The sequence below is a fragment of the Lagopus muta genome, chromosome 6 (assembly GCF_023343835.1).
Source record: "Lagopus muta isolate bLagMut1 chromosome 6, bLagMut1 primary, whole genome shotgun sequence".
In the NCBI taxonomy this organism is placed as follows: Eukaryota; Metazoa; Chordata; class Aves; order Galliformes; family Phasianidae; genus Lagopus; species Lagopus muta.
Genome location: NC_064438.1, coordinates 25,585,652 through 25,603,307, shown reverse-complemented (window position 1 = coordinate 25,603,307; position 17,656 = coordinate 25,585,652). Strand labels below are relative to the sequence as shown.

Here is a 17,656-nt window from a genome sequence, read left to right as displayed (position 1 = left end):
GAATATCACAAGGAACACATGGAGGCATGGAAATGCCACAGGCTCATCTGAAAATGGAAAGGCTCCTCAATCTGAGTTATTGCATTACACAAACTACCAAGCTGCAAGTACAGTCAGTGTATCTCATCAAGATCTGGAAAGTATGTTGTAATGTTTTGGTTCCAAACAATGCTCTTGTATAACCTTTTAAAGCTTTTTCAACTAACAGGGAAAAACCAAACATTCCTGCCTCCTCCCATTCTTAACAAGCCAAGAAACAGAATGCTGCACTGAGGATGCTGCATATTAAAACAAACATATCAGTTTCATCTTCTGGTTGCTTTTCAGTTACATTCTGACAAAGATAAGAAAATCATTTGCCCTTTCACCCCTTTCTACAGCTACATTCCTTAGCTGAAACCAGTATTAAGAAAAAAAGAAAACGCAGCCACACACAAATACAATGGGAAGCCAAATGTGAAAACAATTATGACACTTTAAATACAAATAAGAAATGGAAAAATCCGTCTTCACACATCATGTGTGTTCAGTTAGAGAAGCTGCCCTTAGCAGCCTCCATTTCTGTACTTACAGCACAGATTAAAACCCAATCTTCCTAATGAAAATATAATTATAATGAAAATATTTGTAAACAGCGATAGAAATCATTGCACAGTGAAACTAAAGATATGTCTGGTTGGGAGTTCTTCCTAGCATACATGTGCATTGGACAGGCAAGCAGAGAAATCCCCTATTACTTGATACCTCAAGTTCAGAAATAAACAACACAAAAGTGAATGAGTTACTCTTTTCAGCTTACAACTATATCAGTAATTCATAGTTATAACAGTAAGCCACTGCTTACAAGAGGCGAGGGGGAGAAAACAAGGTCAAGAACTTTGGAGCAGTTATTGATATTTGCAATACGACTTTTTTTTTTTTTTTTTTTTTTTTTAATACCATCACTGCTTTTTCCTCAGTAACTGTATGAGGGCTGTTCCAAAAGTCATGCCTCCTATTTTATTATGTTGGCCCATCATGTCAGAGACAGATGTTGGTGGTACGGCAGTAGGGGTTGAACCTTCCCCCCAATATCCCATCATGTTTTGTTGCCATGCAACAGATGGCAACAGAGGGGCAGTCTCATAAAATGGCATCTGACATGAAGTGTGCATGAAACAAAGGTACACCATTGAATTCGTTGTATTATAAATCTCTGTTTAGTTGGTAACTAAAGCACTCAAACTTCAGATCTATGAAAAGTGTTGTCAGTCAGAGATTTGGATCCCACTGAAATCCAAGGCAGGCACTTAAACACTTTTCTGGATTTGACCATCACTACCAGTTATGCTCTATTAGTCATGCAATGTATTCCTCTTATCAAAAGGAACAGATTACTACATGAATTATCTATGGCAACTGCTGTGTGTAAATACCTGCTTTTACATCCTGTTGCTCGGTCTGCCCACCACAATTACTGCAGATACACAATAACCGGATGGGTAGGATGGCTGGAGGGAAGCCGAGAACTGAAGTTATAACAACCAACCACAAGAATATTCAATGCTTGTATGGGTTTCTATAGTTGTGCACGAATATTCTCAAGATTTTGTTTAAGTCTTTGCACTATTAAGTTCAGATGAGTATACATTTAGATGTTCATTTGTGGGATAACTACAGAGGTTTCAAAGCACCTACATACTCTGATATTCAGCCACCACACTGAATCAGCAAGTCTGAATCTGCCTATTAGGTTGAAAATTATAATCCTAATCAAATATCACTACAATATCAAATATAACTACAATATTATTATTAAACAGTATTCCTATCTTACAGGCTTGCAGCACATTTTATTGCTAAATAGAAGTATGTCATGAATCACTACTAAAGGATAATCCTATAATTACACAATTGCCTGAGAAATGAATTTCCTTTGGAAAACAATCTTAAACTTCCTGAAGACACCTGTGGAAGAAGTGGGAAGGAAGAAAAACTCTTACAGATATCTTCTCCATTAAAGTGGGTTTGTACAGTGCCACATTCACCTTCCAAAAAAGCTCAGTACTGGAATGCAGCAAGACACTGTGAAACAGCACTTCATCAGATGCAAATGGAGAAGCCCAGGTGCAGGCATCCACCACCTTTCCATTGTGAAACCGAACTAGTTCTTATGGCATAAAGGCAAAGAGAAAAAGGAACAGTTCATCTCAAAAAGGCAGGAGAAGGAACACAGACAGAAATATTACAGCTTCTCAGCTCTTTTCATATTTACTTGCTGTTGAAGGGAGAATAAAGGAAACAATGACCAAAAAAGCCAACACCTGCACAGTGAAGGTTTGGAGTAACTATTCCATGGTTAATAACCACAGAAAATGAATGTAATACATTGCAGAAGTAAGATCAGAAAAAACCATGCATGACCTTTTGCACTCATGCTTAAAATCTTTCAGTTTTCTTTTGCTTCTTATTCCATTCAACACTCTGTTCCTGTGCTCAGTTTATTCTTACACCTTCCTGTCCTTTCGCTGCTTCCACACAACTTTATGACACTGTATCCCAAGCGTCAGATTTACCCTACTGTGCACTGAAGGATTTAGCACATCATTAGAAGCATAGTAGATTCATATTTCTCTCCTAACTGTGGTGAAACAAGGAAAACAGACCCCTGACTCATGTCTGGTTTCTCAAACATTTTGAATGAGAGTACAGTTTTCAAAGACGCCCACTTGCACCTGAAATCTCCTGAAAACAACTACTATCCAATAGGTTGTCTCTACAACATCACTGTTGATATTTGAGAAATAGATACCTTTTCAGTAATCAAAAACAGGTTTCTTTTTATTTTAAAACAAATAAGTCTTTTCTCTTTTCAGATATGAGAAGGCTTACCATCTTTATGTAATACTACTCAGGAAAACATGCATATCATCTAAAGTAAGCATTACTTTTAAAATTCAGTCTCAAAGAAACACATAGACAATAACATTTCCTAAAAATAATTTGTATTTATGACTCTGGTTTAACTTGTTGAAGTGAAAAGGACTGCCAGTTGCAGAGTCGCTAAAAAAAGATTAAAAACAAAGGCATACAGTCTGTCACATGGGCATTACTAATTCATTTAGGTTCCTGTTCATTCCACTGTATTACAAGGTCCACTCTCCCCAAACTACAGTGGAAAATTAACCTTATTCCCCTCCTCCTAATCAAGTAAAGAAACATTAATATGAACACATTAGAAGAAATAAAATGGACAACATGTATCTACATTTTGGCAAACATAAGTGGAACACAGGCAGTAGAGAAAGCTTTTTAATATGGATTTGAACATCTTGTCACAGCATTTGAAAACACCGATGTGACTGAAATCTGGCTTAAGTGTGTAAACTATATGATCAAAATACACAGGGAATAAAATACAGTTTGTGTGGTCATATTCAGAAATGCAAGAAAACAGAATCCGAAATCAACAACGTTAACATTCAGATGAAACTAGAAGCAATCAGAGAAGCAGACTTGTACCTTTAAAAATCATATTTTCAACTATGATTTGCAGCCCATCTACTGCAGTTGTTACAGATTGTGACAATAAAACAAAAACTGCCACAACTTTATTTTTATACGTCAGTCCAGAGGACAAGAAAAGGACACTTCAATATCAGACAGTTCTCTACAAAAATGAACCTGAAGGCACATACTTCAACCTGTTTTTCATCCTCAACTGATACACCAACCACATATGATAACAGTTGGCAGGGTATCCTCAAGGAAAAACTAATCCAAGGTCAGCTCATGAAAGAAAGCTTTTATCGGATGAAAACATTACTGAATCTCCTTTGGCTGCCATTGCTGTAAGGAAGCTTAGAAACTTTGTACTCAGCATTGAAGCACTGATGCAAAATATGGAATTAATACAATAAGCTTCATTCATATAGTGTAAGAGGGCAAGATAAATGCAGAAAAGCACAGTATGATTGCAGTAATCCAGTCCTTTTCTAAATGACATTATGGCATCCTAAATTCACCAAGACAACTTTAGATAAACAGCCAAGAAACTCACTCATGACTCTAGGCCTTCCTCAAAGCAACAGTCTATCTTCAACCACTTCGTAACACACAAAATAGGTCTTTCCAAGGATCAGTAACAACAGTTACATGAGGCAGCGCTGGATATCCTTTTGGCCAGCAGCAGGTGCATTCAACAACTATGTCACAAGTAAGACAACTACTGCTCATTTGCTTAATTTTCTATGGCCAGTGAATTTGTATTTCCCCTTCAGCATTTTTATTGGATAAAAGTGTGTTGTATGACAACACAAAGCTTTTTAAATACCTGCTTATTCAATTTTACATCCTTTCTGAGTTGCATTTGTATTTTATAACAACAAAAATTCCACTTTCTATCCAATATTTGTTTCCCACTCAGCAGTTGTGATCTTTTTGTACTGAGTGGAGAGAAAACTGACTTGACAGATTGTATTTATCAACATCCCATTTGCTAAATCATTCCAGCTAGAAACATAGCTGTATTGTCAAGAGCTTTAAGTGGCAACACTTATATTATGAGAGAAACTTACAAAGACGACAACATCCAAACATGCAAGTAAGAAAACGTTTGGGGAGGGTGGAGAGGTAGGGGGAATACAGAAACAACAACAAAAAACAGTTCAACACTTAAAGATTTGTCATTTGTAATCCCTAAAGTGGAAGTTTATCTTCTACTGTGTACTTTAGAGAGAAGATTTCCTTTTTTAAACACTACATGCACACTTCCTGAATTCCTAAAATCTCTTCCACACTACAGCACCAAGCAGGAAATCTGGCAAAGTTAGGAATTTGACTGATCATTCTGATAACTACCAAATCTGATAGTTTTTCCAAATACTCTATTGAAACAGTCCTGTGTTCATTGTCACCAGAAATAAGAAATTCACAGAACTAGTTCAGTCTTTAGTGATACTTTCTGTGAAAAGCTGAAGGAAAAACAACAAAATTACATAGTTTAGAATATTGGGAACAACTGTACTGACAAGAAAAGGAAAGAAGAAACAATTCTGAAGACAGAAGGGCTGCAAAATCTCACTGTAATGCTGACATGTATTTCCTTGTATGCGTATCATTTATCTTTAAACAGCTTTACCATGCATGACGCTTATAGTAGATTTAATAACACAGCATTTTTTTAAAAAAAACAAACTAGCAAATCTTAACATATCTCAATACTGAAATCTTAATCTATCAAGCCCCACTCAGTTATAGAATTCCTAACAGTTGAGCAAGAAAAGGTGCTCAAAACAACACACTACAAATAAAATTTAATACCATGGTTTAAATACGTGATTACTTAATTCAAATCACTTTGAAGCTTTTCTTTTAATTTTATAGCTTTCTTATACTAGAATCTGATCCCTGCACAACTGAGCTAGCATCCTAAGGTCATTACAATAAATGATTTTTATCATAAGCTGGCATCTAATGAAAGTAAAAATTTGTTTACAAACAAGGATATTGCAGATTATGTACTATAGCATTACAACCAATGTAAGGAAAAGATGGGGGTAGATAGACAAAATTTTCTTATCTAGCTTCATAATCTCGTTCTGTAGATATGAATAGGAAAGGACAAAACAGAGTGGAAACAAACACGAAGAATAGCATTACTTACCATTTCCTGAGATGCATACTTTGGATCTTCGGGATCAACTGACCAGTAGCAGTAGTCAAAGCTGAAGGCCACAGTCTTTTCTCTTGAGTCCCAAGTGCCATCAAGCCTACTGTCAACCTGACAACAGAAGGAAAAAAGTCAGACTTCACTCCAAAGCAGAATAAAAAGCAAGCGTTTTAGAACTAACAGGAATTTTACCTAGGATCTACATTGTGGAAAAGGAACAACAGTTAATTCTTTTTGTTCATTTTCCTTTGATTCACAGAACAAGGAGGCAGGGCTGTCCATGACAAACCTGCTGAGAAATTTTTGCTGAAGGGTATGTTTTCTATAAATTAGGTTCTTCATCTTAAATACAATTGACAATTGTGAGTCTCCACAACATCTGTATAAAGAGAAGCCGTATAATCCTTTTTATACTTCTCAGTGAAACTGATAAATGATACAGAACTGCATCACAGAAATGAGACACAAGCAGCGCTAAACAAAACGCATTTTCTCACTCTATTTAAAAATCCAAGTCTATCCTCCCTTTTCCCCTTTGTCATGTTGACAAGCTAATAGATCTTTTGCTGTGACTGCATGCTACAAATGCAGCCAGTCAATTAATCAATAACTTTATCATAACCTTAGCATGTGCAATAATATAAGTAGAAAATTCATTATTCATATCTAAACAAAATTCTTCACTGATGTCACCACAAACCAGGGACTGACTATACTGTCTGTCAGATTACTGAATAAATGGCATGAAATGCTGAAGACTAACATCAACTGTAAATCTACAAGGAAAATGAATCTATAGGCTCATCTGAGGGTTTTGTGGTGTTTTTTGTTGTTGTTCTTGTTTCTTTAAGCCAAGAAACAGCAAAATAAAGTGTTAGAAGTAATGTCCAGTTATCTTTGATTTGACAGATTACGCGTATTTAAAATCTCACTTGGCTGTACTTGATTCAACATAATACCTTTAGAATCAAAATTTCCTTCACACCTTAATGAGCCAGCTGATCATTCTCACCATGCTTTGATTCAGAGATTTTTTATTAAGTAATCTTTTATTTACTTAGATTTTCTACAGCAACAGAAAGACAGGAATACCACAAGCTATCACAACTTTAAAAATGAAAAGTAAAAGAACCAAACAAAAAAAACCAAATCCCTTCACCTCAAGATGTACTCCTGCCTGACAGAAGAAAATCTGTACCTTGTAAACCTTGGCATCCTTTCTAATTTTCAAGGTTTTCTTTAGTTTTTAACTACAAAGTAAATGCACTTCACATGCAATGCAAACATTAGTGTATAAATACTAGTTTGTGCACTGCAGTAAGCAGTCTAAATTTAGTTCATGCATTAAAAAAAACTCACCAATTATGAAACATCAGGAGAGAAAACATTCACAAGTCAGCTCTTGCACCCTCAAACAACCCAGCTATGGAGCCTGCTTTGACTTCCCAGTGCCCCACAGAAGCCACAGATACTCTTTTAAGAACTAGAATTTAAAGTTTGTTGTGTCACATGGCTCAGCTGGACCCACTTACCCAGCTGTGGGCCTCCACCTGCCTGCAGTCAGTCCCAGCTGGTGGGGGCGGGGATGCTGCAGCATCGCCACGGTAACCAAAGCCCTCCCCAAGAAAATTAGATTGCAGCTGGAAAGCAACTGCCTCTTGGAGAGCTTTATTACACGTGCAAAGAATTGGGAAAAATTATTCAAGGGAATAGTGAATTTTGGGCTCTGTAAATACAGCCTTACAAAGTCATTCACACCTGACCAGAACAGCCAGAACAATGGCACTTCTGCTGACTGAACTAAGCAAACCCTGGAAGCATCAGCACATCAACACCAGCTCCAGTAAAGAAATGCAATACAAAGATAATTTGCAACAATTTACATCCATGAGACATTCCACACAGCGAACTTTTTTCCCCTTCTGTCTTTAAAAAAAGAACACCCACAGTCATTACCTAAAAGTTATAACAGAAAAAGGTAAAAAAAACAAACAAACAAACTCAAAAACCATCAATTTTATTTTTCCCTGTCTTTCTCTTCAAAACCTCATGAAATATTTCTCTTCAGCCAACCAGCTAGAATAACTGGGTTCCTCATAGCTATAAAGAAACACATCCATCTCTTAGAGTCCCTACCTTTACCTCGGTAATTCCACAGTTTATTTGCTTTTCAAGCAGACAGAAGTTTGACTACACAAAATTACTTGGTTTTCATTCCATTAGTTTAGTTAAGGCACACAGCAGTTTTAAGTAATTTAAGAGTCTAAAACAGAGGGTTGATTCCTATGTATGTAGACACTAGAGCTCTCAGAGGAAGTCAGACACATTAATTTTCTTCTAATAGCTCTTGGCCTTTTACTAAGGCCTGAAGTGTAGCCGAACACATTTTGCTCCATTTCATGTAAGCCAGTCATATTCTACGTACAAATAGGAGAGGAGGAGAGAAACAGGGAAAGAAATCATCCAGATGTTGGTAACAGTAAGATAAGCACAAAATCATAAACAAATTAGCAACAGCTTTGAATAATGGCCCACAGCCAAAGCACAAAGATAAGAACAAAATATAGCAGTCAGATGCTACGTTCCCTGACACCATGGAAAAAAAAAAAAGAAAAAAGGAAAAAAAAATTTCTAGAACTATGCTGGTTTAAATGTATCCCTTAGTATTCCTTTCAAAATGTCCAGTAGCCAAACAAATGCAGCAAAGCATCACATCAGGATCCTTAAAGGAGAAGCACAAGAAAAGAAAAGACATACCTTTACATTTCTGACTGTTGTCACTTTGTCGTCAACTTCCACAATCACTCTTCCTCCTTCCGCACTCTCTCTGGAATCAAAACACATTCAAAAATTCATTTGAAATACGAAGACACAAAGATGCATTTCAAATTCATAAACTCTAGAAATTTGCATTTCCTTTCAAGAATTTTAAAAGAGACATAAAACACTTCATAAAACATTTTATTCCTAAAGGGAACGTAATTTCACTTTAAAAACACACTGCATTGTTACTCTGAAGCAGCGGAGCCCTTGTAGACTGGCAATGTTTTGTGCAGTAAGAATCCAAGTCACAGACCCACGAAACACAAGTGTTGTCAGGTACTATCATCTAGTTTTTACCACATAATCCAAAGATTTTATTGTAGTCCACAAGAAAGTTCTTTTTAGCAAAACAAGCCTGTCCTGAAATGTGATCAGACTGATTGCTCCACAGCTGCAAAGCACCATGCACACCTATACATTATTTGCATAAAATCACTTGGTAATCACCTGCTTTGGCATCATCAGTTTAGTTTTAAGGCAGATAAGACAAAATGAGGGTTAGAAAACTGAAATCTGATTGACCACCATTCATTTGTGACTCCAAATCTCTGTTTTAACAGATTTCTTTACATTTGTACAGCACGTAATTACTTCCTAAGTCAATTTCTCCTTTCATTGGCAGCTAACTTTCAGTCAGAACTAGCACAGTGCAGCCTGCCTTTTTGTCAGTTGAGTAGCTTTGTTCAAATCTCAACTGAAAAAATATACACCAAATTTCCAATTCTAAGTGGAAAATCCAAATAAAAGACCACCCTAGGTTTACTTTTAAATATTTAACCTCATCTTCTATAGTTGCTGAACTGTTCCAGGTGAAGTTTAAAAACAATTAGAAACACCTGCCTGAAACAGGTGTTCATACATGGAATAATTCTAGTAACTTGCAGTAACTTTAAAAGTCAGGGTATTCTCACACAATATATAAGAAAACTTCAACAACATCCAGCAGCTTCAGTCCCACCAGTACTAATTATGAGAAACTAACTGCCTTCAGGCCACACTTGCCATACAAACTCTACAAACGTGTATTTATATGGTTCTCATCACCGATATACTCACAGACTAAAGTCATTACTAGAGATCTAACATAAAGAAATTCCAAATACAAGACGTTAAAGGTATAAAAATTATTATCAAATATAAAGTTAAAATGCTCACATTTATATATTTTCAATGACAGTACAACAGAAACAAGAGAAAATCAAATAACCACACCACAGTCTAGCACAGGGTAACGATGATTCTTCACTACACAGCAGCTGAGTAGCTTTGTTCAAGACTCACTAGAAAGCTAGCAGCAAATAGAAATAAAACTAATCTGCTCTGGATGTAGATTCACAGCATACTTATCTCAGCTGATGGCTGTTACAAAGGGACAATTTGTGTTCTCCTGACCAATACCTCACATGTGTTCTCATTTCTTTTTTTGTGTGTGCATGTGTGTCTGATCTAGCAATCACACCCCCATACAATGACTCAGATCAGCTGTGATCAGAAAACACACACAACTGCAAAAGCCAAAGCAAGAAAAAGTTCATGGGTATGCAGTGGTGGAACAGAGCTGCTTTTGCAACAGCTTACAGCTGAAAGAAAGAGAACTGAGTTTTTTCTAAATAGAATCATTAAGGTTGGCAAAGATTGGTAAAGGTCTCTAAAATCATCTATTCCAACAGGTCATCTACCACCAATACTGCTGAATAATGTTCCTAAATAATACATCTACCCATTCCCTTAAAGGCCTCCAGGGATGGTGACCACACCAGCTCCTGAGCAGCCCGTTCCCACTAGAACTGCAATCATTTGCAGAAGAAATTCTTCCTAATATCCAACATAAAACAAAGCTGGACTTACACCTGCTTCCAGTCCTAAAAACTATTTGTTCAGCCTCCCTGTAAGTATGTGTTCATTTCACACTTCGTTTAGGTACAAAACAGAGAACATTAGGAAAGGAAGCCCAGTTTAATATCTAAAGTCCAACAAACAACGCACATTTAGCACAGTTACAGGTGTTGCAGATGTTCTACCTTAACAGTTTGTATTCGAGTAATAAAACAATATTTCATCCTCACTGAATGGGTGCTCTGCTCTACCAGTATGAAAGCTCTATTACTTGTATCAAAAAAAAAATCATCCCCAAGATTCATTTCTCTTGTGATACGTTTGACTCCCACTATTCAGAAATCACAGTGATCTAAACATTCAGTCTCCCTATCATCCGTTCTCTTCCTTTTTGAATAAATCGTGCTGGGCTTGGGAAATGCTCTCTTCTAAGTTACTTTGTACAAACTACCTTTTCCTCATGCAGTGCTGCAAAAAGATCATTTTGTGGACAGGTCTGCACCTTCCCAGAAAGCTTCAGCAAAATGCAAACCCAGTGACAGACCAGTAACAAAAATACAAAATGCAGCAGCAAGGCTGCAACAAGGAGCTACAAAAAAGACTCAATGGAAGCAGTGGCAGTCCTACTGTGGCAGTCCAGCCAAAACCAGGGGGAGCTCAATGGAAAATCTTAACAGTTGCTGGTCCTTTGACAAATCATTTCTGCAGCCCATCAAAGCAAACACAATCCTAGAGAGACAGCAGATGCTGAAAGACCTGGAAGAAGGAGCCAGCAGAACTGAATCATGGGAGGATCAAGGCTCCCTTAGAGCAACATTTCCACATCTTGCTGGATTGCATAGAAACTAGGTCAGATTGCAGAGTGCAGAAGTGCAATTAGGTACACAAAACTGGAGGCAGCAGTGAGTGGGAGAAGGGCAGTTGCTTATTTTAGGCTTTATAAAACTTGCACTTCTCCTCCACCCTCTCAAATAATAGTCATGCACTTAGAGAACAAAGGAGCTGACTTTTGAAAGTTGCACGTTTATTTTAAAAACATGTACATGCAGTAAAACAAAAATAATGGAGTCACTAGCACTAGACATGTAATACAACAAAACATCTTCTACAACAACTGAGCACCAAATACTTGAGGTAATTAAACATAATAAAGCCAAAATATACCACTCAAGTACATGAGAAATCCTAAATAGTTCTTGAAAGAATGCAGTACACACCTTCTTATACATATTTAAAAAATAACCCTGCAATGCATTTCTTGCGTGCATCCTATGCTTTTCCTGCCAGTGCCCATGACTCAAGCTAACTCCAAAACCAATTTCAGCCTTGAGAGTCCAGCATTGAGAGTTGATAGTGCCTTCAGCCATGAGAGTTTCTGCACTGTACTGACAAGGTACCCACAACCACAACCCAGCCCAGCATCTCTCCATGACAGCAGCATCATCTGTATCCTCAGCCTTGCTGCTGTAACCTGGGAGACTCACAAGCTGCAAACAGTATGAACACGCTTCCTTTGGCTAATGCAGGATTTATTTTTAAAATATTAGCAATTAAAACAAACAAACAAACAAAAACAAAACCACCACCTAAAACTTGTTTTCAGTGTTTTTCATTATGCAGGACAACCAATGCTATTTGGGATATTACTTACTAAGTATTTTACTGGGTCTTGTAAAAGAAGAGTACACACCCAGTCAGCAACTTTCCTACCAAATTCAGAACAGATGTTGATAAATCATTTAAAAATCTATACTGAAGCCAAGTACACAAAGTTCACCAAGACAACACACTGCTATACTAGACATGCAGCTCAAGTTATCTGTACAAAGCTTTCACTGGCTCTAAGAACAGCTGAGGCAATACGACTGATGGTGATTTTTGTCTATGTGGCTTCCCTCTAGCGTTCTTTGTGAAGATGATACAGCAACAAAAACAGAAATATTTGGTGCAGAGAATCCTGAGCCGTTGCTGGCGCTCCCTCAAGATAAAGACCTGCTCAAATGGTCAACATTTTCTTGATCATATTCAGACTTTTGATATCTTGATGGGAGGTGTTGGATGGCCTCCTCCGGTGGCCCTGTGTGTGCTGTTTTTGAAGCCTTGTACTGCTGTAACAAGAGTGTCAAGCATCTTCCTGCAGCAATCCAGTGCTGCTCATGATTCACCAGTGCTTTGAACAGCCTTGAAATGACACTGCTTTCTCTCTTAGGTAGAGGCATTTAGAGGGGGAGGAGGGTACAGAGAGGAAAAACTTATCTATACCACCAGTGCCCAAGAAGCATGAAAGGAGGAGGATTTAAAACAATACTGCACCCCAGTCAGTCCAGTTTCAATCAAAACCGATACTTTTCCACCCTTGATTCCCTAACTGAGTAACAAGACATTCATCAGCTTTAGCAAAAATGAATTCTGTGCCTATACCATGTGATTTCCTTGGAAATCAGAATTTAGATACACTGATCGGTTTTCATTCTAACAGGACAGAACCACAGTCCGTGATCACAGTTAAACAAATGACTGTTTCACTGAATGCTGCAATGCACCCTCATCACTCTTGCCTAATTATTTATCTCATTATACCACAATCAGCTCTGATGGTGAACAATTAAATTGTAAAAACCAGACATTCAAAACTTTAAAAAAAAAAATACAAAAAAAACCTATGACACAGATAGAAAGATGGCTAGAGAATTTTAGAAGAGTGGGATTAAAGAAAAGGAAATTGGGGAAACTCTATGCAAATTCCATGTGCACAGTGTTGATATCTTGTACTGCACAAAGGTTTCACAAGAGCAGCTCCCAACCTCTGCACCATGCCCAGGGCAGATGGGCAGCAATACCTTGCATACGTCACATTATTTTACATTAATACAGTTTTTCTCAGAGAGAAGGCATGGTCTTAGAAATCAAAACTGCCAGGCACAGACTTGGTTCTAGCCAGGTTATTTAATTATATTACGTCTGATTTTTCTTTGCTGCATAAAAAATAAAAAATAATAAAATAATAATAATTAAAAAATCTGATCCCTGCTCCAAATCATTCTGATGTCCATAAAGTACTTACAGGACTTTGTGGTCTATGAAAATGAAAAATTACAGTTAATAGAGTTTCAAAAGGTTGTGGTGATGTTGTTTTAGGATATTGTTGCAGATGCTTTTGCAGGCAAGAGAAGCGAAGAAAGATCCAGCCTCTTACTTCAGACATCAGACCCACCAGCAGCTTGCAACTTGTACAGGCACAGGGCTGTCACATAACATCAGCAGAAACATCACTGTGGTTGCAATAGCCTTGCAGCATTTGGACACTCAGAGCACATAGAGTTCTGGCCTTTAAAGAAGCCAGAAAACTTGTCCCGTGGAAAAGCTAGAAAGCATGCTCAGTGTGACTGCAAGAATACATCTGGGAAAGGTTGCTGATGCAGTGCCCTTACAAAAACACAGATGTTGCTTATGCAAACGACCTGTTAATGCCAAGTATGGTTACTAAGAGAAAAGAGCAGCCATCTCAGTGATAGTTTACACAAAGCTTTAAATAATAGACTAGGCAAAGGAAAATAACTAATCTGAGTGAACTAAGGAAAAAGATGTTAAGATAACCTTAATAATAGGCTAGGTTACAAAACAGGACATGTGAATGTAAAAATACATTTCTTTGGGATAGAGAACTCCTTTATAAACACAAAATTGGCTTTCTTCAAAACAAAACAAAAACCTCAGCTCTTCTGTGGAAAAACAAAACAAAAAGCTTGAAATCATGAACAATGCATAACCAATGCAATTTGTGCACAATTTCAGACAGCTCCTGGAGGTCCAAGACAGCTTTCCCACCATCAGGTACCAGCCCTGAACCCACAGCTTTTGGGAGAATTCAGCTACCATCACCTGAAAACAGGAACTGTCAGGTCAGAAAAGGACACAGAGGAACAGCACCCATCTAACTGCCACAGGAGACCAAAGCAGCCTGCCATTCATCTGGGCAATGGGGTGAATCACCAAGGTTACATATCTGCAATATGTAATTGAGAAAGGTAATACACTACAGTCAGGGTATAAGACAGACCTTCACTGGCATGACTATATTCCATGGCCTGCCTTATTCTAAACTTTGTTGTAATGAGAGGTATCCTAACAATCCTGAACAAGCTAAAAGGTGTTTCCTACTCTTGCATGTCACCTATTTTTTCCTGTATTTAGACCTTCTCCTTTCACAGAGACATTCCAGTCTCTTAGAAATCAAGACCAACTTCACCATTTTCTCAAAAAAAAAAAAAAAAAAAAAGCAGTATTTTGTCCTGTATTTGACAATTACGTCCATATGGAACATATGCTGAATAATAAATCCAAATTCTGCTTCATCCATTCTGCAGATAAATTTTCATCTCTAACATATTTCTTGTGCTAATGTAAAATATATACACGTTTCTAAGTAAGTTATTTCAATTTACATCCAGTAAAGCACTTAATAGAGATGATGGCAATACTCCAATAACAGCTAATTTCTCCAACACACATTTGAGCTTCAGAGTTTAAGTTGATCAGAGAAAAGTAACAAAAAGAAGAAAAAAATGCTCATATCTACCATTATAATGGAAAACATATCTCCTCTCCCTGCAAACCCCATTATTTTTGTCCAAGAAAAATACAAATACAACCTTTTCAAAAAAAATTATCTAAGAAACAGAAAAGCTAACTTAATCAGAAACTGAAATTATAAACAAAATGTAACTGCATTAATGATGCCAACACCTTGTGTCACTACACTTCAGATGTATGTAACACAAGTGTATATCAAGTTGAATAAAGTTCAGGAATTGGGGGATTTTTTTATTTTTTATTTTTTTAATGTAACCTGAAAATGCTTTTGAATTATGAACCTCAACTCATCTGGCTATATTTGCTCAGAATACAACCCCCTTAACAACAGCATTATGAAGTTTTAGGAGTGAGATACTATAACAACCAGAACAGGAGAGCTCATTTGTGAGTTAATAAAGATCCCAACAGCATCTTTCCATTAAGAGCTCCTCGCCTGCCTTTTCTTTACCGGGTTCCACAGGCAACTGAATACAGTTTTCCAACAGCAGAACGTGCTTTCTGTTTTGCTGGGTGCTACACATGCAGCTCCCAAACCTCAGGGGAAGGTGGTTGCCTCACCATCCCTGGATGTGTTTAAAAACTGTTTGGATGTGGTGCTCAGGGACATGAATTTAGCGGGGGGTTGTTAGTTAGGGTGGTATGGTTAGGTTGTGGTTGGACTTGATGATCTTTAAGGTCTTTTCCAACCTGAGTGATTCCATGACTCTATGATTCTCAGAAAGCATCCCAGGGAAACTTGCACACCCTAGTGTCAAGGTAATTTACCTTGTTTCTCGGCCAGCCATGTGACTTCCATGTCTGGATCAGATCCAGTATCATACCACCATGCTGCAGCATATTCCACAGCAGTGCTGGAGAAATAGGAAAGAGTGCCTGTGTCCCTACTTCATATAGTTACATACTAGCATTACATTTTTAATCAACAGCTTTTACCCCTCAGCCAAAAACAACATTAGGCTTTCATTACAAAAGTTTGATATCTAACAGACCAAGCAATAGCATATCTGGAAATAAACCACAAAGGGATTTCACCAGTTCCTAGCTCTTGTTTAACACCTGAAAATTATTGCTGTAGTCAATTTACTGCACCCGTTCAAGTTTCCAAATTTCATTCTGAGGAATCAATGTGGTTATGCACAAGTATCTGTGTACCCATATGTAACAAGTTCTATTTATTTCTTGGTACTTAGAATGGCAAATGTGTAATAAAGATTTTCAGAAGAAATGCTACTCCAGGGAACACACTGGCAGGATTTTACACTCAGGACAATGCTTTGATGACAAAAAATAGTCTATTACTATAGCATAGTCTATTACTGTATAACTGATGGCATTATGAAGAACGTTGGCTACAAGCTCTTAAAAGCCTAAGGAAAGGAAAAACTGCATTCTGTACAGCTGTATGTGCTTTTTAGCTACTGAAGATTATTTGTGCGTAGGAGTTCTCAGATGAAGAATGCATTTCGATGGGCGCTGTACAGGCAAAGAACAAAAAGACCTCTCTTTACTTGGCCTTATGCTAAGTAACAAATAGCAGATGCGAATAACATGGATTATAATAAATGGATACTTTAAACAGAAAGTAGGATTTTATGATCTCCCATATAAGACCTTTTAACTTCTGAATATTCTGTAAATTGAAGATGCAAAACCAGAATTCACCCACTCACATAAATTAAACATAGCAATGGACAAGTTTGGATAGTCTAGAAATGACCACTAACACTTTGGTGCTAGCCATTGATCACAGATTTTTAAACTCTTGAAAATGAAAACTTTAATCACTGGAACTGCAGTTGCACACACCACAGTACTTCAATCCAGCTTAACCCAAAGAGTTTTTGTAGGAAGCTTTTCCTTTCAAAGTACCTAGGAGGTCCCAGGAGCTGTGGCAATCTGTTAATGGCCATCACGGCTACGTGTACAGAAAGTGTGAGAGGTGCATGTGACCACAACATGGAAGTGGTTTAAGAAACTAGAACGGAAAGTGTAAGCCTCTATCCTCACTGATCCCTATCAGGGTTACATTAAGTATTCAAGTATTTGCTACTTGCCTTGAATTTATCATGTTTGAGCAAGTTCTCCCACCAGAGCCTTCATAGGCAGCATTCAATCACTTCCCCTTCCCTTTTACAAAACACAAAAAGCCATCTGGAATATTTTTGCTGATCCCAGCTGGGGCAACGCAGTATGGAGAACAAACAGCTTATGGCCTGTATGGTCAAATACCACACGCCATCAGTGAGGCTGCCACAGGTGAAGCAGTAGAGCCGTTCAGTGTCTGCCTGTTACCCCCTGAGCTTCTGTCTCCCCTTTGTTGTATCTCCATGTCAGTGCCAGATTCACTTTGCCCTTGTGCAGGGAGGCTGTCCGGGATCCCACCCACCCAAGATCCCGCTCACCCCTCCAAACTATGCTGCTGTCACACCACTGATCCTCTCAACTATGCCAAAGGTTTTCCTGTTCATCACACCTCACCTGGCAGAGCTACGGGCACAACTTAATGCTATGATGACATATGTACAGTTACGTGCTACCCACTGGGGAAGAAACATTCAGCCAAATGCGATGTAAAGCCAAATGCTATTGTGGGAGAACTGGCTGCATGACGAAATACATCACCAAGTCAAACTTTGAAGCTCTTTCAACCTCTGGTTAACCCTGCAAGACTCTGCAAAATGGTCCCGTGGTCTGAATAGCTTGATCTCATTACCAGGTTTTCATTTTAATGTCAATACTTCTATGCTAGGA

At 37.9% G+C, this 17,656-nt stretch overlaps 1 protein-coding gene across 2 annotated transcripts in view; it reads right to left on the bottom strand.

Annotated features, from left to right (window-relative positions):
- STARD9 (StAR related lipid transfer domain containing 9) overlaps positions 1 to 17,656 on the bottom strand; it is a 96,144-nt gene that overhangs the window by 77,446 nt on the left and 1,042 nt on the right. The window contains exons 1-3 of one of the 2 annotated variants that reach the window (XM_048947424.1): positions 10,761 to 10,786; positions 8,408 to 8,477; positions 5,645 to 5,761 (exon numbers count right to left, since the gene is read on the bottom strand). In XM_048947424.1, the coding sequence (XP_048803381.1) occupies positions 5,645 to 5,761; positions 8,408 to 8,477; positions 10,761 to 10,771 (198 nt within the window). In that variant the 5' untranslated portion in view covers positions 10,772 to 10,786. Of the gene's footprint in view, positions 1 to 5,644; positions 5,762 to 8,407; positions 8,478 to 10,760; positions 10,787 to 17,656 lie in introns of those variants that run through there. The other variant, XM_048947423.1, reaches the window with a different exon arrangement.